Below are 27,148 nucleotides of genomic sequence, written 5' to 3' on the forward strand. Positions count from 1 at the left end.
GTATCCTCTACTCAAAGATAAAGCATAAAACATCTAACGATCTACGTAATTTGAAAAGTTAAATGGAACACTGATAAAAAAATTCACAGAATTGTGTCTAACACAATTAATAATTCTCTATTTTTCAAAAAAGCATGAAATACTGCAGCTTTACAGAGACATGATGTACATGATGAAATACCATTGTCAACTCATCTTCATCGTAAGAAGAAACAACAAGCAAAGAAAACATCAAAAGAGAGACAGGTATCAAACATTGTGAGTATTTTGAGTGACTTTGCAAAAAAATTTAAGAATCACAAAATCCATAAATAAATACATTAAACTGTGTTTTTGTCTTCTTCATTTGATGACACTTTTTACATTAGTGAAAGTATTATTTATTGTATCAACTATCCCTACACTAAGGCACATATTTATTTGGGGCTAGATTTAATGTTCTGCACTTTCTGGAAATTAAATATTTCAAACAGAAAATAATTGTAATTTATTATTTTCATTGGTTCAACACATAATGCTTAGTGTGCCATGCAGCCAGGAGCCAACTATTCTGAACCAGAAGTAACCGATTACCAGGCAGCTATTAGCCTCTTTGTCATAACCATAATACATACCGAAAGTAACTATAACACTCAAAAAAGTAAAAGCTACACTATGTTTACATATCACAAAATATACCAATGCAAAACATTGGATAGCCTCTGGTCAAATGGATCATTAATTTAAAAAAAAAACAGTTAATGGCATGCTTTAAATCCTCAAGGTTAACAGCCAATATAATCTCACTCTGTTCCCTAACCATGGGTCCCCTCAGAATTCCCTTCTCTAAATGGGTCTGGCCAGCTGTCTTTTATAAGAGAAAGGCACAGTCTGAGTCTGTTTGTCATCAGGGGGATATTACATTATGTTCCATTTGGGGTTACAGCATTACATCAAATCATTGTATAGTGGAGGAGTAAGGGAGTGGGAGGCTGTGGGCTATGGAAGCTAAGCTCAGAGATGCCTGTAAGAATGGATACTCACTGTCATTGTGTATAGGGGTCAGAACATCCTGACTATGCAGCTGAACCACAGCATACCCCCTTATCTTTTCCTTCTGAGTCATACATCACATATAACAGTGCACAACAGCACAATGCTTTAGCCAGTGTCTGTCAATGAATCTACACTAGTCAACCCCTGGTTGGCATGGCATCCTATTTCCGCCCTTACTCGAAGTGATGCCCTCCAGTTTTAGACAGCAGAGAGGTCGATCCGATTGGCTGAGTTGGTGCTTTTGTCCCATGTGTTCATCTTTGTGGGGCTCGCCCCTCCCCTGTTTCCATTCATCTAAAAAGAGAAAAAGGAGAGCACACACTTGATCTCACGTTCAAAGTTATAAATTGAATTCACTTCTTTCTTCTTAGCCAATTAGACACCTCTATCTTGGTACTCACAACGTCAGAATTGAAGGGTTTCACATTGATGTTGCGAATGGAGCTGCTGGTTAGAGACCACACCTTGGTTTTGTGCTTAAAGGCAGCTCTGACCTACCGCAAAACAGCACAACCATGAGTAGGACCAATAACAGATGCAATGTTTCATAAACCTCCCCAGACATATTAGAAACAAAACAAACTATATCAACACTATAACAACATGAGGGGTGGTGCCTTACCTCAGAGTTGAGAAGGCAATGGAACAGGAAGATAAAGAATCCCTTTAGAGAGAAAAATCCACATGATTGTATTCAATTACTGTAAATAAAGGCTATCGTTAAAGATATTTTATGAAATGTATTAGATTGCATAATGGCACATTTACAGTACGCTACTTACCTGTAATGAGTTGAAAACAGCAAACATGTACTGGAACATCAGTGCGTGATCGTTGATGGCCAGTACCCCAAAGATCCAGGAGATGCCCAGAATAGGAAGGAGCACAGCCACTGCCTTTGCAGTCAGCCTATACACACAGAGAGACACAGAAACACTAAATGTCAGCATTCTATAGTGTATTAATGTCAGTCTGACTGAGTCAGAGTTTGGATAGCATCATCACCATGATGGTTTCAGCCCTAAGAACAGAGATGATGACTCACTTGACTGCGTTGGCATCGCCATGAACCTTGTAATTCTCTGAACTAATACGAGAGATGATCCTCGTTACAGATATAAGAATCACAATATTCACCTAAGTAAGAGAGAAAACAACACATATCAGTTCATGTCTTTTTCACTTTCATGAACAAAAAAGCTTGGGCTCCAGTGATTAATTAGCTGTAAATTGTAAAGTAAATAACGTAAATAAACAAACAGTTAGTGGTGATTTCTTCAGTTCTCTTACCACAATGACAAACAGTGCTGGTGCCACAAACGCCCAAATAGCCCCATTCTTCAAGGACAGCCAACAGCTGAGGGAGGGAGGAGAGAGATAACAAGCTTGGTCGACATCTCTCACATTATACTTCCCATCTCCGTTTACTCTGTAAACTACTTATACATAAATATACCTAGATACATATCTCTTAACTCATGGCAGTTTCATGGCACCAGTATTGATATTTTAACTATATCCAATGGCACAAAGTGCTGCCAAGTGGTTTTGAATGTCCAGGTTGGAGTGTGTTGACTCAGTGACTTACTTCCCAACCTCTCCATAGCTGTCCAAGGCTGATGTCATTGAGACCACACATATCACCAATGGAGACCCTGGGAGAAGAGAGGACATGTTAGTTACAAGATAAAAAGATATCACACACATCATGACATCTCTAACATTACATTGTTTAGTATATGCTTCCTTATACAGTATTGACTTCAGTCTAATGTTTTCTAAATCAGGTTTGGCAAGGAGTATGAGATGAAAGTTAGCAAGACCGACAGTAGAGGACACCGGATGTATTTTAATTCCCACCAACATGGTTCTAGTCTTGCTCATGCTTTCATCTGTTTTAATGAGTTGCTAAGTCCACAGCGATTTACAGACTTCCCCAGCAAAGAACAATTCAACTGTTACGCTAAAGGAGGAAAAGAAGAATAAAGGGTCAGGAGCCTGATTTCACTGCTAACAACAGGAGCTGTAAATTACCAAATGGCAGTGTAAAAAAAAAAACGCAGCATTACTTCGGCCAACAAACATAGGAAATGATAAAAATGGTAACTTATTTCTATGAATCACTCCAGCATGTGGAGGAGACGCAGTGTTCCCAGAAAGCTAAAAGAAACACACACACACACACACATTCTCCTGTCTGTCTGTCCACTCTGGCTAACAGAGACCTGTGAAGTCTGAAGGCCAATCTAGAGGTCTGCTAAAACCAGACCTTAAAGGTCAACATTTTAATTGTGGGAAACATTGTTCATGATTAGTCTTTTGAAGCACAGTATGTAGCTGCAGGTGTACGTGGAAAACCGATCGATCCAGTTTGAGATGAATAAAAACATGTGGATCATTAATACATTTGTGCCTAAAAAGGACCATTGATACAGTTACAAGATGTACCCCAGCCAATCCCGTAGTAGTAGAAATGCTTGCTGCCCTCTGAGCCGAAAACCTTGATGACCATGCTGTAGAGGTGCAGGCCCTCCACCAGCATCCAGGCAAACGCACTCAGGAAGAAGAAGTGGAGCAACACAGCCATCACCTTACAGGGCAGCTGGGAGAGGAGAGGGGTTAAAGGTTAAAACTAGGGCACAGGGTGCATCATTATCTCTGTTGGCACGCTCTGCCTCCTCTTCTTTATCATCACCATCATCATCATCATCATACAGTAAGTGCAAATCACTTCCTGGTTCTAGCCAATGAGATCCTCTGACTCTGGTTATGAGGTGCTTACCGTGCCTGGGTCAAAGCAGAAGCTGATGAGCAGCAGGATCTGGGCCACCAGGATGGCAAAGGACAGGTTAGCATGGATGTGGTAGCGTTGGTTACGGATCGTGCTCACTGACCTGCAACGCCAAACACAAATAGAAACATTGAATATTACAAGAAATGTATAACATAAGTTTGATATAACATTTCATCATAATGGGGCGAATACCACTCACAAAGAGCATGTGTGACACACAGCACATGTGAGGTGCTTTGATACGTTTATTTTGATTGAGTCAGTGAACAATAAAGATGGAGGGATACTCACGACAAGATTGCAAATGTCACTAGTGTGATGGTCAGACAGAAGATAGATATAGAGCAGCCAATGTAACTGATGGTTGATAACGCCACCTGGTGGGCCTTGGTTAGCTGTGCAAACGTGAGAATCATCACAATTCAGTAAAACATTCCAGACACAAGTTTGATGTTTAGATTCATGTTCGGGCTGATTCATTTCAAAAGGATACAGACCAGAATACATTGCATTGAACACATTACTAGAGAAATAATGTAAAGCTGAACTGAGAAGAGCATTAAAACAAAGTAGTAATTCTCTAGAAGGGACACAGTGTTTAAACTGAGCTGAATTTCACTATGAACCAACACTGCCCTCTGTGGGATATTTATGGTAAGTGGCCAAGTTTGTGGTCATACACACATCCTTTAAAAACGTAGGTGCTGGGCTAATAAAGAATACTTGTGAAGAACAGGAAAACCTGCACACTGTTTATGCTCCCAATTCACCGCTTTATTGACGACGTTTCGATCCAAAACGGATCTTTTTCAGGTCTAAAAGACGGAGCTCTGTTATACACATTTCACCTCACATGACCATTACGCACATGGACGTGTAGAAACAATTCAATTAACTGTTGTTCAGTCAATCATAATTAATCACGGAGGTACATATGGTCATAATGGATTTATATACATACAAATTGGTCCGTGTTAAAAGCTAGGCAAAGGTTAAAAAAATGTTACATTGGAAACTTTTGGAATGCCATTACGCGCAGGACACGCGGTGGCCGGAGATATAAATACAGTGACCTATTTCAAAACAACTTGTGTACCTCTAATAATTTAATATTAATGAGATGGGCACATGTAGTAGTTACAGAAAATCTAATACATGCATATGTACAAAATTAACAAGTGGCGAACTGCATGTCAAGACTATTCATCGTAACATATCCGTGTAATAAATGGTCTGATATCAAATTCTTGGTTCAGACCTTCAGGAGACATGGTGGACAAACGGTGAATCCAATACAATTATATTTTCAGTGGAAGATGATCAGTATCTCCCTTTCCTAAGAGCCTTGACATGTTCGATAACAGCGTATCCCAGAGAGATGATGTTGTGACTAGCCTCCATGAAATGCGCAGCCCTGAAATTACTCCTGTGTTCTGCTATCCTTGTTTTCAGAGCATAGCATAGCATAGATCACAAATACACTTGATCAGGTATACCATTTATTCTGTAGAACACGTAATGATGCCTTTGCCCGTGATGGGGTGATTGGACGTTGTGCATGTGTTCGTAAAGTTACAATGGGTACATCCGCCACATATGTATTCACCTTCCGGCACATTGTCGGAAGGTAACATTGTTCCTGGCACATTGTGCACGTCTGAAGACTACCTGCGGGTCAGTGATCATGATGTGAGAGTGTTTTTGAATGATATGGAGTTACACAAGGTCTTCTGGAGGAATTCCAGACATTGGCAGAACGCCATGACTGTGCCTTGAATACATTGCTGGAGCAATTCCAGAGGATTATCTGTGAGGCTGCCGGCCACGACAGTAACCTCCCAGCCCCCCAGTAACACCGCTGTCAGCAGTGCGTCTCTCCAGGGCACCCAGGCTTCCCAAGAACCCCGCTTACCTCCTCCGGAACGCTTCGCTGGAGGGTCAGGAACATGTCAGGCATTTCTCTCTCAGTGTTCCTTTATCTTCGAGCTGCAGCCCTCGTCCTTCCCCTCGGGACTACTCGAAGATAATGTATCTCATAATGCTAATGTCCGGGAGGGCTCTCGCCTGGGCTACAGCAGTGTGGGAACCACAATCTGCCATGTGTTTCAGTTTGGAGGAGTTCGTGGCTGAGGTGAAAAAGGTTTTGGATTCTTCGTTGTCCGGGAGAGAGGCTGCCCGGAAGTTACTCAAGCTTCGCCAAGACTCCCTACAGTGTGGCGGCCTATACAGTTGATATCTGCACATTGGCTGCCAAGAATGCCTGGAACCCGGAATCCCTGTTTGACACATTCCTTCATGGATTATCGGAGGAGGTTAAGGATGAGCTCGCAGCCCGGGAGCTGCCTACGGCTCTCGATTTGCTCATCGCCTTGACCATCTGGATCGATGGGCGGCTACAGGAACGTAGGAGGGAGAGGTCTGATTCTGGTTCCAATCGCTCGCCACAGGATCCCACCTTGCCTCCGAGGAACTCCGGAAGTCCCCAGCGTCTATGTCCCTGAGAGGATTCGAGTTCCCCCGAGAGTCTCAGAGGTCTGCCGACTCTCCTTTTTCGGAGCCAATGCAACTCGGCAGCACTAGGCTGTCACCAGCCGAGCTCTTACGCAGACATACCACCCAGAGTTGTCTGTATTGCGGAACTGCCGGTCATTGTGTCTACCTGTCCTTTAAAGAGGCCAGGCTCATCAGTAGGTATGAGTACTCTGGTGGGCCTCCCCTTACTTGCACCCCTCTTCATGTCATCCTGCTGTGGGGCGACCAGTCTAAATCTCTCCGGGTTCTCGTTGACTCTGGGGCTGACAAGAGTTTCATGGATGCCACCCTGGTGTCTAAGCTGGGCATCCCCACTCAGCCCCTCTCCAGTTTCCTGGACGTTAGAGCCCTGGATGGACGCTCTATATGCAGGGTTACCCACAATACTACTCTTATCTACTGGTGTGTGTCTATGCAGTTTATGCTCATCAAGTCTCCTCAGGTCCCCGTGGTATTGGGGTTGTCTTGGCTCCAGTTCCACAATCCCCTTATCAACTGGGCTGCTGGTACTATTGTGAACTGGAGCCCGTTCTGCCACGCCCATTGCCTGAAGTTCTCCCGGGCACTACACCACCCCGGGGACGGTTGTATTCACTGTCGGGTCTGGAGGCCAAGGCTATGGAGCCGTACATCGAGGACTCCCTGGCTGCAGAGGGTATCCGTCCATCTGCCTCCCCCACCGGTACAGCGTTCTTCTATGTGGAGAAGAAGGACAAAACTCTACGCCTGTGCATCGACTACTTGGGGCCTCAATGACATCAAGGTTAAGAACCGCTATCCGCTACCACTCATCTCCTCGGCTTTCGAGCCTCTCGAAAGGTGACGAGTGGAAGACAGCCTACATAACTGTTAGCGAACACTGTGAATACCTGGTGGTGCCATTCGGTTTGACCAATGCCCCTGCTGTATTCCAGGCCCTGGTTAATGACGTTCTCCGGGATATGTTGAACCGGTTCGCCTACCTCGACAACATACTCATCTTTCCCTGCTCAGCCACTGGGCTCTCGTCCTTCGAGTGCTCCATGGGTTACAGTCCCCCGCTCTTCCCAGAGGAGGTCTACATACCCTCTGCCCAGATGTTCGTCCGCCACTGTTGGCGTACCTGGAAGAGAGCTCGGTCCGCTCTTCTCAAGACCACCTCCAGGTATCATTGACAGGTGGATCACCACCGGATGCCGGCTCCCCGCTTTTGTCTTGGGCAGAGGGCATGGCTGTCTACTCGGGATCTGCCCATTTGGGTAGAGTCCCGCAAGCTTTATCGGCCCTTTCCCTCTGCTGTTGACGGCACCCTCCGTATACATAAAACGTTTCATGTATCAAAGATTAAACCTCTGACTCACTGCACAATGTTTCCTCTTTCCAGGCCCACCCCTCCCCCGTCTCATCTCCTGAGTGTTCGACCTCGGAGTTGGGCATTCTAGCAACTGGTTGACTGGTAGGGTTATGGTTCAGAGGAGAGGTGCAGGGTCCCCGCTAGGAACATCCTGGACCCAGCCCTCATCGCTGAGTTCCACCGCTAGCATCCCGATCAACCAGGTATGTGCCCGGGTAGGATGCCACACCCTGATCTGTTTCACCTGTCTTGTGCTTGTTTCCACCCCCCTCCAAGTGTTGCTCATTTTCCCCATTATCCCATGTGCATTTATACCTGTGTTTTCTGTTTGTCTGTTGCCAGTTCGCCTTGTCTCGTCAAGCCCACCAGCGTTTTTTCCCGTACTCCCGTTTTTCTCTCTAGTTCCTGTTTGAACCATTCTGCATGCCCTGACCCTGCCGTTCTATACCTTGTGACACTACCCTGGATTACTGACCTCTGGCTGCCCTTGACCTGTCGTTTACCTGCCCCGTTTTTGTAATGCACTTTTACTTCGAACGGTCTGCATCTGGGTTTTATCCTGAGGTCTGATAGATGTTGAATCCCTTCATACAAACATCACCCATCTCATTTATATCAAATAATTATTAGAGGTACACAAGTTGTTTTCAAAATAGGTCAATGTAATTATACTGAAGAGAAAAATAACATTCAACGATTTCACAGTTCATATAAGGAAATCAGTCAATTTAAATAAATTAATTAATCTATGGATTTCACATGACTGGGCACCCCCACGGGTGATGAAGCCAGATGTGGAGGTCCTGGGCTGGCGTGGTTACAAGTGTTGAGGCCAGCTGGATGTACTGCCAAATTCTCTAAAATTACATTGGAGGCGGCTTATGGTAGAGAAATTAACATAAAACGATCTGGCAACAGCTCTGATGGACATTCCTGCAGTCAGCATGCCAATTGCACACTCCCTCAACTTGAGACATCTGTGGCATTGTGTTGCGACAACTTTTTAGTGGCCTTTTATTGTCCCCAGGACTTGGTGCACCTCTGTAATGATCATGCTGTTTAATCAGCTACTTGATATGCCACACCTGCATGCATTCTTAGCACAGGATAAATGCTCACTAATAGCGATATAAACATGTGTGGACAAAATCTGAGAGAAATACGTTTTTTGTGTGCGTATGTAACATTTCTGGGATCTTTCATTTCCGCTCAGGAAACATGGGACCAACACTTTACATATTGCGGTTCCATTTTTGTCCAGTATAGATCTACAGCCAACGCGCGTCCTGGATGTAATGGGTCTTATGGGAGTGTATTCCAACATTTTTTAATATTTTTTTTTACTGTTGCCTAGGTTTTAACCGATTTTGTATGTACAGTATACAATCCTTTATGTCCATATGTACCTCTGTGATTAATTATGATTGACTTTGCGCAAAAGTATCTCTACTTGCACATCATCTTCTGCTCATTTATCACTCCAGTGTTAATCTGCTAAATTGTAATTATTCACTCCTATAGCCTTATTTATTGCCTACCTCCTCATGCCTTCTGCACACACTGTATATAGACTTTCTTTTTTTTCTACTGTGCCACTGACTTGTTTATTGTGTTATTGGCTTGTTTATTGTTTATTCCATGTTATTCCATGTGTAACTCTGTGTTGTTGTTTGTGTCGCATTGCTTTGCTTTATCTTGGCCAGGTCACAGTTGTAAATGAGAACTGGTTCTCAACTAGCCTACCTGGTTAAATAAAGGTGAAATAAATAAAACATTTGTTTCCACACCCACCATGCGTCGTGTGTGTGTATATGGTCATGTGAGGTGAAATGTGTATATTTTGGGATGTGAGAACTCGAAGATCCGTTTCGGATCAAAACGTTGTAATAAAAAAACAATGTGCAGGCCTTCCTGTTCTTTACATGTTCATGGTAAGTGACATAGTTACATTTACAAAATAAACGTCAGACACTCAGAAGATCCTGAGCGGCGCAGTGGTCTAAGGCACTGCATCTCAGTGCAAGAGGTGTCACTACAGTCCCTGGTTTGAATCCAGGCTGAATCACATCTGGCTGTGATTGGGAGTCCCATAGTTGGTGCACAGTTGGCCGGGGTAGGCCGTCATTGTAAATTAGAATTTGTTCTTAACTGACTAGTTAAATAATAAAAAAATATCTTGCCCATTCTTCTGATCATGCCACTCTTTTGGATGTCATTTTACGGCTTTTATTGCATGGCTAGCCTCTACGGCAGGAAGTTACTTCAATATGTCTGACCTCCTTAGTGCTTAGCGTCCTGTCCAACCTCCCTGGCCAGTGCCAGTCCCAGTGCCAGCCAGTAGAGTGGTGTGATGTCGAGTGCTGGGCTTTAACAGGGATCAGTGACCCTCATTACTAGTGTTCTCACTGGAGGACCTCTGTGCTGGACTGGACTGGGTAACACTGTCACCATTTTAAAGCTGCTGTGGCATGGTAAAGAGAATACCCCTGACCTGAATCTCAATGAGGTCCACTCTCAAACTATGGTGCTGCACATATGTCTTGTCCTTGACAATTGTATATCAAGGATGATTCCCCTTTTCTCTTCCTCTGTGTGTGTGTCTAGTTACAGGTAACTGCCAAAATAATGGAAACGCTTGAGCAAATTAGGGATACAATGTCCTGTATATTGAAAGTAGGGGCTTCCACAGTGGTGTGGTTCCTGAGTTAATTAAGGAATTAACTAATAGGATGACAATGCCCCCATCCACAGGGCACAAGTGGTCACGGAATGGTTTGATGAGCATGAAAGTGATGTAAACTAAATGCCATGGCTGTCTCAGTCACCAGATCTCAACCCATCTGAACACTTATGGGAGATTCTTGAGCAGCACCTGAGCCAGCATTTACCACCACCATCAACAAAACACATAATTATGGAATTTCTCAAGGAGGAATGGCGTCGCATCCCTCCAATATAGTTCCACAAACTTGTAGAATCTATGCCAAGGTGCATTGATGCTGTTCTGGCTCATGGTGGCCCAACGCCCTATCAAGACACTTTATGTTGGTGTTTCCCTTATTTTGTCAGTTACATGTATATGACTGTGTGTGTGTTGTACGGCATGTTTCTGTTTTTTTATAGCTGAGGTTATTTCCAGACTTTGAGGTTTGATTCTCCATTAACTGCAGCGTGTGCCTTGTCATTTGGCCAGTGGAGCAGTCGCAGCCTTCCAGAATAGGGATGCGTGGGATGTTCCCATCCAGCTGAGGGATAAGGCTGCTGCCCACTAATTAGAGAGGGACTTGAGGAAAGTATAGCATCAAGGAGACGACTGCCTCAATACATTACTGAGTAACGCAACAAAAAGGATGGTTATCCTTTTCTATTTTGGGAATCTATTCAGGATGGATGGTCAGTCACCACACTCACAGGGTGAATATTGCTGGCCTTTATGATAACAGAGGAGGGTTATTGTCTCTGGCCTCTATTGCCTTGGTTACCATTTAGGAGAATACAATGCACTAATGGTGATGAACTGTGATGTGATCTGGACTGTGTTCCAATAAAAGTTTGGGGTACAGGTTTATGAAGAAAGGGAGATTGTGGCCTTCATGGTATGATATTGACATGTAGTTGGTTAAGTAGTGTGCATACATCTATTACAAAGAGGGAGGTATACACTCACCGGACAGTTTATTAGGTACCTAAAAGGTGTCGGAAACATTTGTAGCGCGTTGGCATCAAGGGACCTAACGAGTGGCAGGAAAACATTCCCCACACCAGTACACCAACACCACTAGCCTGTACCAGACCGGATAGGTCCATAGACTTGTGCTGCTTACGCCAAATCCTGACTCTGTCATCATCACGATGCAACAGAAACCGGGATTCGTCGGACCAGGCAATGTTTTCCCACTCCTCAATTGTCCAGTGTTGGGGATCGTGTAAACACTGGAGCCGCTTCTTTTGAGTTTTTAGCTGATAGGAGTGGAACCTGGTGTTATCGTCTGCTGCAATAGCCCATCCGTGACAAGGATCGACAAGTTGTGCGCTCCGAGATGCCGTTCTGCATACCAATGTTGTACTGAAGCCGTTATTTGTCTGCCTGTTAGCTTGCACGATTCTTGCCATTCTTCTTCGACCTCTCTCATGAACGAGATGTTTTCGCCCACCTGGTCTGCCACTGGCTGGATATTTTTTGTTTGTAGCACCATTCTCGGGAAAACTCTATCAACACTGTCATGCGTGAAAATCCCAGGAGGGCAGCCATTTCTGAGATACTGGATCCGGAGCGCCTGGCACCGACGATCATACCAAGTCCCTTAGGTCACTAGTTTTGCCCATTCTAACGTTCAATCGAATAGTAACTGAATGCCTCAATGCCTGTCTGCCTGCTTTATATAGCAAGCCATGGACACGTGACTCACTGTCTGTAGGAGCGACCCATTTTCGTGAACGGGGTGGTGTACCTAATAAACTGGCCAGTGAGTGTCGCTTGAGAATCCCTGAGCCAAACAGACTGTGGGAATAGATGGTCTTTGAGGCATGGACCATTGCCTCATGTCGAGACCCAAAGAAACCACACCTAATCATGGTAGTCTGCAGCAATGCCCTATTAAATCACTACAGAAAACAACGTTGTTACTTAGGTATGCTGAAAATTCTAGCAGAACCAGGACCTCTGGATGGGGAAAAGTTACTGTGTGGTGAACCACAGACCCCTGTGCAAATATACTCACATAAATCACTGGTGCACTGATGGATAAACACACACACACACACACACACACACACACACACACACACACACACACACACACACACAGCAAGGTTCTGCATGGGACTGCGTGTTGTGGAGGAGAGGAAAGGGATCTTACCTCCATGGGAACCACCTGCATGAGAATGGCGAAGTTGGTGAGATGGTTACACAGACACACCGAGTAGGACATGTTCCCTCCGGACCGCACACAGCCCTCATTGGACCAAACACCCACCTTTGAACTGATGGAGGACAGACAGACAGACAGACAGACAGACAGACAGACAGACAGACAGACAGACAGACAGACAGACAGACAGACAGACAGACAGACAGACAGACAGACAGACAGAGAGAGAGAGAGAGAGAGAGAGAGAGAGAGAGAGAGAGAGAGAGAGAGGACAGACACACAGGAGACAGCCAGAGGAAGGAGACACACACAGAGACACAGGAGTTGAGACAGAGAGATTGTCAGACACATATGCAAGCACACACATAAACATGCCTGTCAAAATAGCAGGGATGAATCTACAATGGCACATACTCCCTAAACCAGATTATATTCTAGGTAAAACGATTATGTGGGAGGCCCTTTAACACATATGTTTTGCAGAATTAGATTTTTAATAGGGCTGTCAAATATTTCATTTTTTTTCATGAACCACAGAAGGAAGGGGACAGGAAGCATAATGAGTCCAAGTAAAACAGTCACAATTCACAATGATTTATAGCATTTAAACAGCCAAAACATTGGCTTATCAGATGGCAGTGTTTTTACTGAAGGTTGCACACTCCCTTCCCCCATTTATATACTGTACCAAATGTATTGATGCTATGTATCAAGGATGTACTGTATATGATGATGATGTTTTGGGCCAAATGAGTTATTTCAGTGATAAGACATGAAATAGACATATTTCAGTGTGCATATGTAAACCCAACCTGTAGTCGAGGAAGGCACAGTAGAGGAACACTTTGTTGCTTTGGTTTAAGGCTTGACCCTGCTGATCCCTGTTCTGAAAAAAGAAAACAATGTCCTAATTTCACAGTTACAGCTCTACTTCACAAACCTCTATTGTGAGATGGGCATGTGTGACATTTTGATATTCTTTGGCATTTGTATCTTGTCAAAATCAAATCCCAAAGAAGACCTCATTTTATATTTCTGAACAGAATTCAGTTGATGAACCAGAAGTCCAGGTCTCCCTTGAAAAATGGGTTGTTTTACCTCAAGGAGACAACCTGGTAAAATAAATAATGAAATAGAAAACAATTGACTTGATTGTATTAGTGAGTTGGAGTGATGGCCAACCCTGGCTTTTGTTTACTCCCATAAACCAGAGCAACCTGTTAGGAAAGTTACTGTAATCACCATGAGAGGGGCATGGGATCATTTGGAAGCTTTGGAAATGAGCAGCTCTCTCGAAGACGGCTTTCCATGACTCCAGTTGGCTCTCTCTTCATAAAATAAGCTTAACAACACCATTAGAGCTGGCTCGATGCGCTCCAAAAGTAGCAATCTCTTTTGAATTTGGAAGAATGAACCACCTTTTTTCTTTTTGTTTTGTGAAATCAAATAACAATGTCCCCTTCACTGGTGTTGAGAGACCAATAAACATCTGAAGAAGACATCAGCTTAACAAGCTAGAGCAGAGGTGTCAAACACATTTTGCCCCGGGGGCCGCATTTGGTCTTCAATGAGGTCCGGAGGGCTGCAGTGAAAATTGGTAACATTTCCTTGTGCTAAAAATAGTCCTCTATCCATCGTTTTAGGAACTGTCGATGCTCCCTGACTGTCTAGCTGGACACAGTCAAGAAACTGTATGAATGCATGTACATTCTCATATCTACACAGTTTAGATTTGGTTTTAGCCATTTTAAAGTACAGTTGAAGTCAGAAGTTTACATACTGTACACCGTAGCCAAATATATTTAAACGCAGTTTTTCCCAATTCCTGACATTTAATCCTAATAAAAAGTCCCTTTCTTGGTCAGTTAGGATCACTAATTTATTTTAAGAATGTGAAATGTCAGAATAATAGTAGAGAGAATGATTCATTTCAGCTTTATTTCTTTCATCACATTCCCAGTGGGTCAGAAGTTTACATACATTCAATTAGTATTTGGTAGCATTGCCTTTAAATTGTTTAACTTGGGTCAAACATTTCAGGTAGCCTTCCACAAGCTTCCCACAATAAGTTGGGTGAATTTTGGCCCATTTCTCCTGACAGAGCTGGTGTAACTGAGTCAGGTTTGTAGGCCTCCATGCTCACACACGCTTTTTCAGTTCTGCCCACACATTTTCTATGGGATTGAGGTCAGGGCTTTGTGATGGAGGGAGTTGAAAGTCCGTGTTGCCCAGCAACAGCCCCAAAACATCACTGCTCTAGAGGAGATCTGCATGGAGGAATGGGCCAAAATACCAGCAACAGTGTATGAAAACCTTGTGAAGACTTACAGAAAATGTTTGACCTCTGTCATTGCCAACAAAGGGTATATAACAAAGTATTGAGATAAACTTTTGTTATTGACCAAATACTTATTTTCCACCATAATTTGCAAATAAATTCATTAAAAATCCTACAATGTGATTTACTCCCATAGTTGAAGTGTACCTATGATGAAAATTACAGGCCTCTCTCATCTTTTTAAGTGGGAGAACTTGCACAATTGGTGGCTGACTAAATACTTTTTTTGTCCCACTGTATATTATTTTACATTATGATGAAGTGAAAACATGTTTTTAGACATTTTTGCAAATTTATTGAAAATAAACTACAGCAATATCTATAAAATATTCACACACCTGAGTCAATACTTTGTAGAAGCACCGTTGGCAGCGATTACAGCTATGAGTCTTTCTGGGTAAGTCTCTGAGATTTCCACATCTGGATTGTGCAACATTTGCCCATTATTATTTTCTAAATTCTTCAAGCTCTGTCACATTGAATGTTGATCATTGCTAGACAACCATTTTAAGTTCTTGCCATAGATTTTCAAGTAGATTCAAGTCAAAACTGTCACTGGCCACTCAGGAACATTCACTGTCTTCTTGGTAAGCAACTCCAGTGTAGATTTGGCCTTGTGTTTTAGGTTATTGTTATTGTTACTGAAAGGTGACTTAATCTCCCAGTGTCTGGTGGAAAGCAGACTGAACCATGTTTTCCTCTAGGATTTTGCCTGTGCTTGGCTCCATTCCGAGTATTTTTTTTATCCAGAAAAACTCCCCAGTCCTTAATGATTACAAGCATACCTATAACTTGATCCAGTCACCACTATGCTTGAAAATATCAAGAGTGGTACTCATTAATGTGTTGTATTGGATTTGCCCCAAACATTACACTTTGTATTCAGGACAAAAAGTGACTTGCTTTGCCACATTTATTGCAGTATTACAAAAACATACAGGATGCATGTTTTTGATTATTTTTTTATTCTGTACAGACTTCCCTTTTTTCACTCTGTCAATTAGGTTAGTATCGTGGAGTAACTACAATGTTATTGATCCATCCTCAGGTTTCTCCTATCACAGTCTTCAAACTGTAACTGTTTTAAAGTCACCATTGGTCTCATGGTGAAATCCCTGAGCGGCTTTCTTCCTCTCCGGCAACTGAGTTTGGAAGGACGCCTGTATCTTTGTAGTGACTGGGTGTATTAATACACCATCCAAAGTGTAATTAATAACTTCACCATGCTCAAAGGAATATTCAATGTCTGCTTTATTATATTTACCCATCTACCAATAGGTGCCCTTTTTGCGAGGCATTGGAAAACCTCCCTGGTCTTTGTGGTTGAATCTGTGTTTGAAATTCACTGCTTTACTCAGGACCTTACAGATAATTGTATGTGTGGGGTACAGAGATGAGGTAGTCATTCAAAAATCATGTTAAACACTTTAATTGCACACAGAGCAACTTATTATGTGACTTGTTAAGCACATTTTTACTCCTGAACTTATTCAGGCTTGCCATAACAAAGGGGTTGAGTACTTATTGATTCAAGACATTTCAGATTTGAATTTTTAATCCATTTGTAAAACATAAAAAAATGTAAAAAAGAATTCCACTTTGACATTATGGGGTATTATGTGTACTGTGGGCCGGTCAGATAAATTCTCAATTTAATCAACTTAAAATTCAAGCTGTAAAACAACAAAATGTGGAAAAAGTAAAGGGGTGTGAATACTTTCTGAAGGCATTGTTTTTACCAATATATATATATATACTGTATATATATATAAAAACAATTCCTACCCAAACCACCCAGGCCGTATTGGACACCCTGACTGACGGGTTTGACACCCCTGAGCTAGATCATAACAACGGCTCAACCCCGCAGCAAAGGTGATTATTACATTGTGTGAGACTCCTTACTGTCATTTTATTTGATTATAACTCACTTTTTACATATAATTCCTTTAATCAGATTTAAATGGAGTCCCCAGAGACAGTGAGCTAATGGTTGAAGGAATGTGGTAATTAGGGCCTGGCTATGGTTTCAGGTTCACCCTAACGCTCCATCCACTCTTTCCTCAACACAAAACAACGTATTCATAGGCTGGCATGGTGTAACATCTACAGCAGACCCACCTCTCCTTATTCCCTGGGCCTTAATGGAGAAATTAGATCAGAGTGTTGAGATGAACTGTCTCTATTCCCTTCTGGAAAAAGTGAGTGAGCGGGAGAGTGAATCTGACAGTGAGGCACGATGCCTTGTGCATGTGTCTGTTTCCTGGCCCTACCATACACTCTCTGTTTCATATTACCTTATAATGTTAGCTATGGGCCAAACTCTTGCCTTCATAGTATATATATTTTGTGTGTGATTTTTGCCTTACTCACACAATAGCTAAGTCTGTACTTTGATCAACCTGTGTAGAGCAGTGTGCTGCTCACCTGAACATTGTGCTTTATGTACAGAAAGGACTCATGTGTAGGACTGTGTGCTCCATAGACAGGCCTTGGGAGCAGCACACATGCAGCCCATCAGCATGGGAAACGTCTGTCTTTGACGAGGTGCGAGAGACCCTCTGGGAGAGTTTACAGGGCCCTGTGGGCTTTAATAACTCACTGGTTCTTGGTGGGTGTAAATAGAAGCAGATGGGAGGGTGAGGTACAACTAGGATCCATTCACAGTCCAGGAAGAGAAAGAACAATTATACACTGCCATCAGGCATTCCTTTACTCTGGAACATTTGTTCTCTTCTATCGCTGAAACTTTGATGCTATTATGTTAGTGAGAAAACTAGGGGACTAATTTTCCACATTGAGTGATTACGGAGAGGGAAAATGTTACAAGCTCTGACATGGACCAGACCCACGATGAAAAGCACACTGACGAAATGGACAGTCACAGATGGGAGATGTGGTATTATTCAGTCACAATGTCTCTGTGGTGACACAGTGGTTGTTGTTCTGACATGTCCGTTGGGTGTTTCTGAGCCCATATCTGGGGAGAGCGAGAGTAGGGAGAGTGATGTGGAGTTGAGTCTCTCCTCAGTGTTAGAATGCAGAGAGCGAGAGAGAGAGAAAGAGAGAGATGTCATCTGGTCTGTGTGTGTGTGTGTGTGTGTGTATGTGTGTGTCTGTGTGTGTTTGTGTGTGTTTGTGTGTGTGTCTGTGCGTGTGTCTGTGTGTGTGTGTGTGTCTGTGCGTGTGTCTGTGTGTGCGCGTGTGTCTATGCGTGTGTGTCTGTGTGTGCGCGTGTGTCTATGCGTGCGCGTGTGTGTGTCTGTCTGTGTGTGTCTGTGTGTGTGTGCGCGTGTGTCTATGCGTGTGTGTGTCTGTCTGTGTGTGTCTGTGTGTGTGTGTCTGTCTGTGTGTGTCTGTGTGTGCGCGTGTGTCTATGCGCGTGTGTGTGTGTGTTTGTCTGTGTGTGTCTGTGTGTGCACGTGTGTCTATGCGTGTGTGTGTGTCTGTGTGTGTGCGCCTGCCACTGCTCCCTCGTCTCCCTGGTGCCCTGCAGCCTCACCGTCTGCCAGGAAAGAGAGCTCCGCTCCATCAATTTATTAACAACAGAGGGCTAGCAAAATTAGCCTTGGAAATCACTTCAAACCTCATCTGAGGGAGAGAAAGAGAGCGGAGAGAGAAAGAGAGCGGAGAGAGAAAGACAGCGACAGAGAAACAGTCAGAGAGAAAGAGACAGAGAACGGAGGAGAGAGAGAAAGACAGAGACAGAGACTGGAAGGCAGATTGAGGGAAAAAAAGAAGAGAATGAGACTGCCAGAGGAAGGCAGAGAATAAGTGACAGAGTGAGAGTGAGAGAAAGGGAGTAAGAGACACAGATAGTAGTAAACTACTGTAGTTCCCCTCTCTCTTTCCACAGAGATCATTAAATGAGTAGCGAAGAAAGCAGTTTGTCTCAACTGTTCTGTCAACCCACTAGGCCTACATCACAAACAATGAGAGACCAGCGACATCCATCTAATCATTGAATCAGGGCATACAATAGAGTATGGATCGAGAATCCTGCAGCTCAGTAAGGAGTATAGTTAATGATTATGCAACTCTTTAAGGGTGAACGGGGTATTTTTCAGCTGCCATGACATCATGACAACACGCCTATCATGTGGCAGCGTGTTGCATAACAACATTTGGGGGAGATTCGTAGGGAGTATTATGCTTCAGGGATGAGTGGCATATGCTGGTGATTAACGAATAGCCCCCCCCCATCTGTCGTCATGGTGAAAGAATGGCCTTCCACGTCTGCCCTGCCAACAGGATAAATACCGGCTACATTCTGATATGTCTATTCTGGTCACATGAACAAATGTTGTGCTTTAGCTAGTTAATGTCAATGCAAAGCTTGAATCTCACAATGTCCATGGACAGAATGACAAGGTAAAAATACAAACTCTCACACATAACATCTGCAAATAAGCCCCCCCCCCCCCTACACGACATACCCGCCAAACTCTTCGAGCTCCTCTCTGCACTGCGGCATCTTTCAGACCTCCCATGATTGCCAGAGCTGGATGTCAAGCCCTCTCTGTGGTTGAACTCACCTCCCCAACCACTGACAGGACACGCCTTCTCAAATCCAAAGACATCAGACTATTCCAGGCCAAATTGAATACTAGCTTTTGACAGCTGGTTCTAAGACAGAAAGAATAAAGTGCAAAAGAAGAGGGAAGGGCGTATGGATGGTGGCTCACTCTCATGTGCACCTCTTGTAGGCTTCAATGCAGTGATTCTGACACATTGATACAGGAATACTGCATATACTGTACAGCAACCATGACACTACCTATCCACACTGTCCAGCTCTACCACACTAACCCACATTCTCTGGGCTGGCATTGCTAGTCTGTAGTAAAGACTTATTTCAAATGCAATGCAGTCTATATAAATATTATGGACAATACATTTACAGCCATTTTTTATCTCAATATCAAATAATTTCTAGGTAATTAAGTACCTTACTGTGATTGTTTTAAATGAAAATGGTCACAAGCAAAGAACAATTTCTCAATAAATAATTTTGCTAGGACTGTCTGAGAGTGGTCTGAGTGGGGCGGGGAAATCTAAAACTAGCTGTTGTTAGCAGAGAGGCTTGAAACTCTCTTTCTTATTGGTCTATTAACTACCTGGTGATGTCACCAGGCAGGCCAAAACTCCATCCCACAAAAACAGCTTTAAATTTCAGGCAGTCTTATCAAACAGTTATTACACTATAAGGACAACATAATTTTCAAAATGTTCACAGAATTATTCCAAAATCATAGTGGGGAAATATATATAAAACACAGAAAAATCACATTTTTGACAGCACTGAGCCTTGAAATTCGTGTCTTGTGTAAAACACAATTAATAAAAATAAAGTCACCAATATCTTTTCAATTTCCCCACGTTTCGACATAGCAATCTAATTGAGGGCATGGAGAGAAACAGGGTGTAATTTAGAATTACTCTGAGGTGTGTGGTGTGGGACAGATACAATCGTCAGCCACTGAAAACTAGTCTAACAGCACAACCGTCTGCAGAGACAAGGAGAGCATTGAAACTCAAACTACATCAGCTACACCATTATACCAAAAACACATGAATGAACTTCCTTTGTTGCCTTAGTATTTTAATAAACAGGAGAGTTCAGGTAGAGCTAAACCCGGTGTCTGGTTCCACTATATAACACGTAGAAAGTGCAAACATATGCATCTCCCCATGGCAACACTTACTGTAGTTAAAATTAGCCACAAAAGGAAGCACTTTATTGCTCTATGTCTGGGACAGGCACACAGAGGTGCAGTGAAACACTATCCAGTCCAGCAGGCACAATGGACCAAAGCACTCAGCACAGCAGGTTAGGATCACAGCAGAGCTTTAGTCACACATCACTGACTTGGGATCTGTTATGATATTATTTCAGACTGGGATCCACTTTTAATTGGTGGGTCTGAGCTAACCCCAGGGCAGTTTGGGCTTAATAAACCGGTAATATTGCTATGATATAAAGCTCCATGGTGTCAGACACACCAACTCATTTAGAGGATGTGGAGGAACGGTTAGTGCCATCCGGGATCCTTGGGATGTCCCTATCCTAAACCCTAACCCCTACCATTACCCTAACCCCTACCCTAAACCCTAACCTTAACCCCTACCATTACCCTAACCCCTACCATTACCCTAACCCCTACCCTAAACCCTAACCCCTACCATTACCCTAACCCCTACCCTAAACCCTACCATTACCCTAACCCCTACCCTAAACCCTAACCTTAACCCCTACCATTACCCTAACCCCTACCCTAACCCCTAACCTTAACCCCTAACATTACACTAACCCCTACCCTAAACCCTAACCCCTACCATTACCCTAACACCTACCCTTACTCTAACCATAACCTTAACCATTTTAAATGTCAACTTCAATGTGGTAGGGATGTCCCAAGGAGCCCGGATTGCAAGGACAGCGGAGGAAACATCTGAGCATAGCTTCACAACATAACTGGCCCAGAGCAGAGTGAGGTCATGATATCAGGGGAAATGTAAGGCTTGCAGCTGTGGTCTGAGTTGAGCCTCCAAGGTATACACACAAAACAACTATGTAAGTGTTGATAAGTGTGAAGAAAAGTGAAGCCAATTAAATGCTGGAAGTTGCCATTTTGTTTTGATAAGGCAGGAGGCCAAGATCTGGAAGTCTAACAATCTCACTCTAGTTATATTGCAATATCCTTGATTGCAAAATAATATGGCATTTTGTTGAAATTATATGCTGGCCTTGCTGGGATAACACAATCACACTACACCAAGCTTATTCTGAGATATTGGTATTTTCATTGAGTTTTGTGCATTTCTGAGCGATGTTCTATCGATTCCCTGGGCCATTTCATGTGTTGCATCATGCAAAACTCATAATTTTTTATTTTATTTTTTTTTTATTTCACCTTTATTTAACCAGGTAAGCAAGTTGAGAACAAGTTCTCATTTACAATTGCGACCTGGCCAAGATAAAGCAAAGCAGTTCGACACATACAACGACACAGAGTTACACATGGAGTAAAACAAACATACAGTCAATAATACAGTAAAAAAAAAACAAGTCTATATACAATGTGAGCGAATTAGGTGAGAAGGGAGGTAAAGGCAAAAAAGGCCATGGTGGCAAAGTAAATACAATATAGCAAGTAAAACACTGGAATGGTAGTATTGCAATGGAAGAATGTGCAAAGTAGAAATAAAAATAATGGGGTGCAAAGGAGCAAAATAAATAAATAAATTAAATACAGTTAGGAAAGAGGTAGTTGTTTGGGCTAAATTATAGGTGGGCTATGTACAGGTGCAGTAATCTGTAAGATGCTCTGACAGTTGGTGTTTAAAGCTAGTGAGGGAGATAAGTGTTTCCAATTTAAGAGATTTTTGTAGTTCGTTCCAGTCATTGGCAGCAGAGAACTGGAAGGAGAGGCGGCCAAAGAAAGAATTGGTTTTGGGGGTGACTAGAGAGATATACCTGCTGGAGCGTGTGCTACAGGTGGGAGATGCTATGGTGACCAGCGAGCTGAGATAAGGGGGACTTTACCTAGCAGGGTCTTGTAGATGACATGGAGCCAGTGGGTTTGGCGACGAGTATGAAGCGAGGGCCAGCCAACGAGAGCGTACAGGTCGCAATGGTGGGTAGTATATGGGGCTTTGGTGACAAAACGGATAGCACTGTGATAGACTGCATCCAATTTGTTGAGTAGGGTATTGGAGGCTATTTTGTAAATGACATCGCCAAAGTCGAGGATTGGTAGGATGGTCAATTTTACAAGGGTATGTTTGGCAGCATGAGTGAAGGATGCTTTGTTGCGAAATAGGAAGCCAATTCTAGATTTGACTTTGGATTGGAGATGTTTGATATGGGTCTGGAAGGAGAGTTTACAGTCTAACCAGACACCTAAGTATTTGTAGTTGTCCACGTATTCTAAGTCAGAGCCGTCCAGAGTAGTGATGTTGGACAGGCGGGTAGGTGCAGGTAGCGATCGGTTGAAGAGCATGCATTTAGTTTTACTTGTATTTAAGAGCAATTGGAGGCCACGGAAGGAGAGTTGTATGGCATTGAAGCTTGCCTGGAGGGTTGTTAACACAGTGTCCAAAGAAGGGCCCAGAATGGTGTCGTCTGCGTAGAGGTGGATCAGAGACTCACCAGCAGCAAGAGCAACATCATTGATGTATACAGAGAAGAGAGTCGGTCCAAGAATTGAACCCTGTGGCACCCCCATAGAGACTGCCAGAGGTCCGGACAGCAGACCCTCCGATTTGACACACTGAACTCTATCAGAGAAGTAGTTGGTGAACCAGGCGAGGCAATCATTTGAGAAACCAAGGCTGTCGAGTCTGCCGATAAGGATGTGGTGGTTGACAGAGTCGAAAGCCTTGGCCAGATCAATGAATACGGCTGCACAGTAATGTTTCTTATCGATGGCGGTTAAGATATCGTTTAGGACCTTGAGCGTGGCTGAGGTGCACCCATGACCAGCTCTGAAACCAGATTGCATAGCAGAGAAGGTATGGTGAGATTCGAAATGGTCGGTAATCTGTTTGTTGACTTGGCTTTCAAGACCTTAGAAAGGCATGGTAGGATAGATATAGGTCTGTAGCAGTTTGGGTCAAGAGTGTCCCCCCTTTGAAGAGGGGGATGACCGCAGCTGCTTTCCAGTCTTTGGGAATCTCAGATGACAAGAAAGAGAGGTTGAACAGGCTAGTAATAGGGTGGCAACAATTTCGGCAGATAATTTTAGAAAGAAAGGGTCCAGATTGTCTAGCCCGGCTGATTTGTAGGGGTCCAGATTTTTCAGCTCTTTCAGAACTTCAGCTGAATGGATTTGGGAGAAGGAGAAATGGGGAAGGCTTGGGCGAGTTGCTGTTGGGGGTGCAGTGCTGTTGACCGGGGTAGGAGTTGCCAGGTGGAAAGCATGGCCAGCCGTAGAAAAATGCTTATTGAAATTCTCAATTATGGTGGATTTATCAGTGGTGACAGTGTTTCCTATCTTCAGTGCAGTGGGCAGCTGGGAGGAGGTGTTCTTATTCTCCATGGACTTTACAGTGTCCCAGAACTTTTTAGAGTTAGTGTTGCAGGAAGCAAATTTCTGCTTGAAAAAGCTAGCCTTGGCTTTTCTAACTGCCTGTGTATAACGGTTTCTAGCTTCCCTGAACAGCTGCATATCACGGGGGCTGTTCGATGCTAATGCAGAACGCCATAGGATGTTTTTGTGTTGGTTAAGGGCAGTCAGGTCTGGGGAGAACCAAGGGCTATATCTGTTCCTGGTTCTAATTTTCTTGAATGGGGCATGTTTATTTAAGATTGTTAGGAAGGCATTTTTAAAAATATCCAGGCATCCTCTACTGACGGGATGAGATCAATATCCTTCCAGGACACCCCGGCCAGGTCGATTAGAAAGGCCTGCTCGCTGAAGTGTTTCAGGGAGCGTTTTACAGTGATGAGTGGAGGTCGTTTGACCGCTGACCCATTACGGATGCAGGCAATGAGGCAGTGATCGCTGAGATCTTGGTTGAAGACAGCAGAGGTGTATTTAGAGGGGAAGTTGGTTAGGATGATATCTATGAGGGTGCCCGTGTTTAAGGCTTTGGGGGGGTACCTGGTAGGTTCATTGATAATTTGTGTGAGATTGAGGGCATCAAGTTTAGATTGTAGGATGGCTGGGGTGTTAAGCATGTTCCAGTTTAGGTCGCCTAGCAGCACGAGCTCTGAAGATAGATGGGGGCAATCAGTTCACATATGGTGTCCAGAGCACAGCTGGGAGCAGAGGGTGGTCTATAGCAGGCGGCAACGGTGAGAGACTTGTTTTTAGAGAGGTGGATTTTTAAAAGTAGAAGTTCAAATTGTTTGGGTACAGACCTGGATAGTAGGACAGAACTCTGCAGGCTATCTTTGCAGTAGATTGCAACACCGCCCCCTTTAGCAGTTCTATCTTGTCTGAAAATGTTGTAGTTTGGAATTAAAATTTCTGAATTTTTGGTGGTCTTCCTAAGCCAGGATTCAGACACAGCTAGAACATCCGGGTTGGCAGAGTGTGCTAAAGCAGTGAAAAGAACAAACTTAGGGAGGAGGCTTCTAATGTTAACATGCATGAAACCAAGGCTATTACGGTTACAGAAGTCATCAAAAGAGAGCGCCTGGGGAATAGGAGTGGAGCTAGGCACTGCAGGGCCTGGATTCACCTCTACATCGCCAGAGGAACATAGGAGGAGAAGAATAAGGGTACGGCTAAAAGCAATAAGAATTGGTCGTCTAGAACGTCTGGAACAGAGAGTAAAAGGAGGTTTCTGGGGGCGATAAAATAGCATCAAGGTATAATGTACAGACAAAGGTATGGTAGGATGTGAGTACAGTGGAGGTAAACCTAGGTATTGAGTGATGAAGAGAGAGATATTGTCTCTAGAAACATTGAAACCAGGAGATGTCATTGCATGTGTGGGTGGTGGAAATAATAAGTTGGATAAGGTATAGTGAGCAGGACTAGAGGCTCTGCAGTGAAATAAGCCAATAAACACTAACCAGAACAGCAATGGACAAGACATATTGACATTAAGGAGAGGCATCCTTAGTCGAGTGATCAAAAGGGTCCAGGGAGTGGAGAGGTTGGTTTGGGGGTCACGGCGATTTAGACAGCTAGCCAGGACATCGGTAGCAAGCTAGCATAGGATGGAGGTCTGTTGTTAGCCACCTCTTGCGTTCCGTCAGTAGATTAGTGGAGTTCCGTGTTGTAGAGGGGATTAGTCCAAATCACACAACAACAAAAAAATAAAAACAATAGATATAGTTATAGAGGCCCAAGAAGAAACATGTTAATAATAAAAATAAATAAATAAATAATACTGGTTGTATTTCTGCCTGCTTGAACAGCAATAGCTTAGATACACATGGAAACATGAAATTACCCCGGTAATCGATAGAACATCGCACAGAGATGCACAAAAACGATATAACATTGAAAATGGATGAATCTTTCCTTGAAATATGCGCCACACTGTCACTTTCTCTTTTGCCCCAGGAAATGAAAAGGAAGTTCCATTTGAGTAACTTTGGGAAAGGGGAACAGCGCAAGGGGGAGAGAGAGAGAACATAGGGCGGGGGAAAGAGAGACCCTCAATGCAAAGCTCCTGGCAAGAGGAGGATAGCAATCGCCAGACCTCCATCTGCGATTGATCAGCGAGCTGGCCCAAATGTGTAAGCAAGTCTGTGTGCGAGGGAGAAAGAGAGAGAGAGTGAGAGAAAGGGAAAAGAGAGAGAAAGAAAGAAAGAAGAAAAGGAGAGAGAGAGAGAAAGAAAGAGAGAGACTCACCCACAGGGTTTGGGTTGGATGTGTACTGGGAGCTATAAAAACTGGCAATAAAGACTGCTTGTGGCAGAGACGACTGATACCATCTTTGGCTTACTTGTTTAAAAAATATTGGGTATCAGGGTTCTTAAAAAAGGTTTCGGTGGGTTTATTTTCTCCGTTTTTGATTAATAATTAATTCCACCCTTATTTGGAAGCTCCTGAAAGTCTACTAGACTTGCAATCCCTAGCCTGATCTTCCCTTCAAACACTCTCTCATCCTCACACCCCTTTTTTGTTTTTATTAAGCAGACATACAGCAGATGGATAAAAATCGGATCAATTACAGGGCAAAAGCAAGCTCTATAAAATGAAGTCAATATGACACCGAGCATTCATACTAGCTCTTTCATTCCAGCACCTGATAAAAGTGGCTGCTGCAGTACAGTATGAATGTGAGGGTCAGTTCTGGGAGAGATGGACAGAGGCCACCAGCGCTCCTACACTACTTCCTGTCCATTCCTCCACTCCCCACAGTCTCTCTCATGGAGCTGCCGCCGCCACTCCGAAACACAGTTTTATTGGCCTGTAAACTCAAGTCCTGCTTGTCAAAACCTTTTTTTAATCCTTTCAATTTTGACACTGAGCAACACCGGCATTCGGTGAAATCACACTTTCCATTTCTTCACCTCATACCATCAGTGTGATGCTTTGAGCGAAGAGGAGGAGTGGGGTTTTTATGTATGTATTCATGTTTAACTACAGACCCCAGTGCCCCTCTCTCCTCTCCGCTGACCCTCCCACGCCAGACCCACATCGGACAGAGCTAATAAATCACGGTTGGAGCCAAGGCCCAATCAGCAACGGCGCAGAATAGCGTGAGAAAGCTCATGGGTTTCTGGCAGACCTGATAACACCTTCGCTCCGTATCGGAGCTGCTCCCCAAAACCCTGTTGG

The 27,148-nt window shown here is 43.6% G+C and overlaps 1 protein-coding gene across 2 annotated transcripts in view; it reads right to left on the reverse strand.

Moving 5' to 3' along the window:
* Positions 1-729: 729 nt before the first annotated feature.
* The window catches only part of LOC115139964 (adhesion G-protein coupled receptor D1), a 45,293-nt gene continuing 18,874 nt past the window's right edge, over positions 730-27,148 (reverse strand). For both annotated transcript variants that reach the window (XM_029677891.2, XM_029677890.2), the window contains 12 exons: positions 13,378-13,451; positions 12,554-12,677; positions 4,121-4,224; positions 3,818-3,929; positions 3,484-3,637; positions 2,624-2,690; positions 2,326-2,392; positions 2,081-2,172; positions 1,818-1,944; positions 1,658-1,699; positions 1,437-1,529; positions 730-1,329 (listed from right to left, as the gene is read on the reverse strand). In XM_029677891.2, the coding sequence (XP_029533751.1) occupies positions 1,234-1,329; positions 1,437-1,529; positions 1,658-1,699; positions 1,818-1,944; positions 2,081-2,172; positions 2,326-2,392; positions 2,624-2,690; positions 3,484-3,637; positions 3,818-3,929; positions 4,121-4,224; positions 12,554-12,677; positions 13,378-13,451 (1,152 nt within the window). In that variant the 3' untranslated portion in view covers positions 730-1,233. The remainder of the gene's footprint in view (positions 1,330-1,436; positions 1,530-1,657; positions 1,700-1,817; positions 1,945-2,080; positions 2,173-2,325; positions 2,393-2,623; positions 2,691-3,483; positions 3,638-3,817; positions 3,930-4,120; positions 4,225-12,553; positions 12,678-13,377; positions 13,452-27,148) is intronic.

The sequence above is a fragment of the Oncorhynchus nerka genome, linkage group LG13, assembly GCF_034236695.1.
Source record: "Oncorhynchus nerka isolate Pitt River linkage group LG13, Oner_Uvic_2.0, whole genome shotgun sequence".
Classification (NCBI taxonomy): domain Eukaryota; kingdom Metazoa; phylum Chordata; class Actinopteri; order Salmoniformes; family Salmonidae; genus Oncorhynchus; species Oncorhynchus nerka.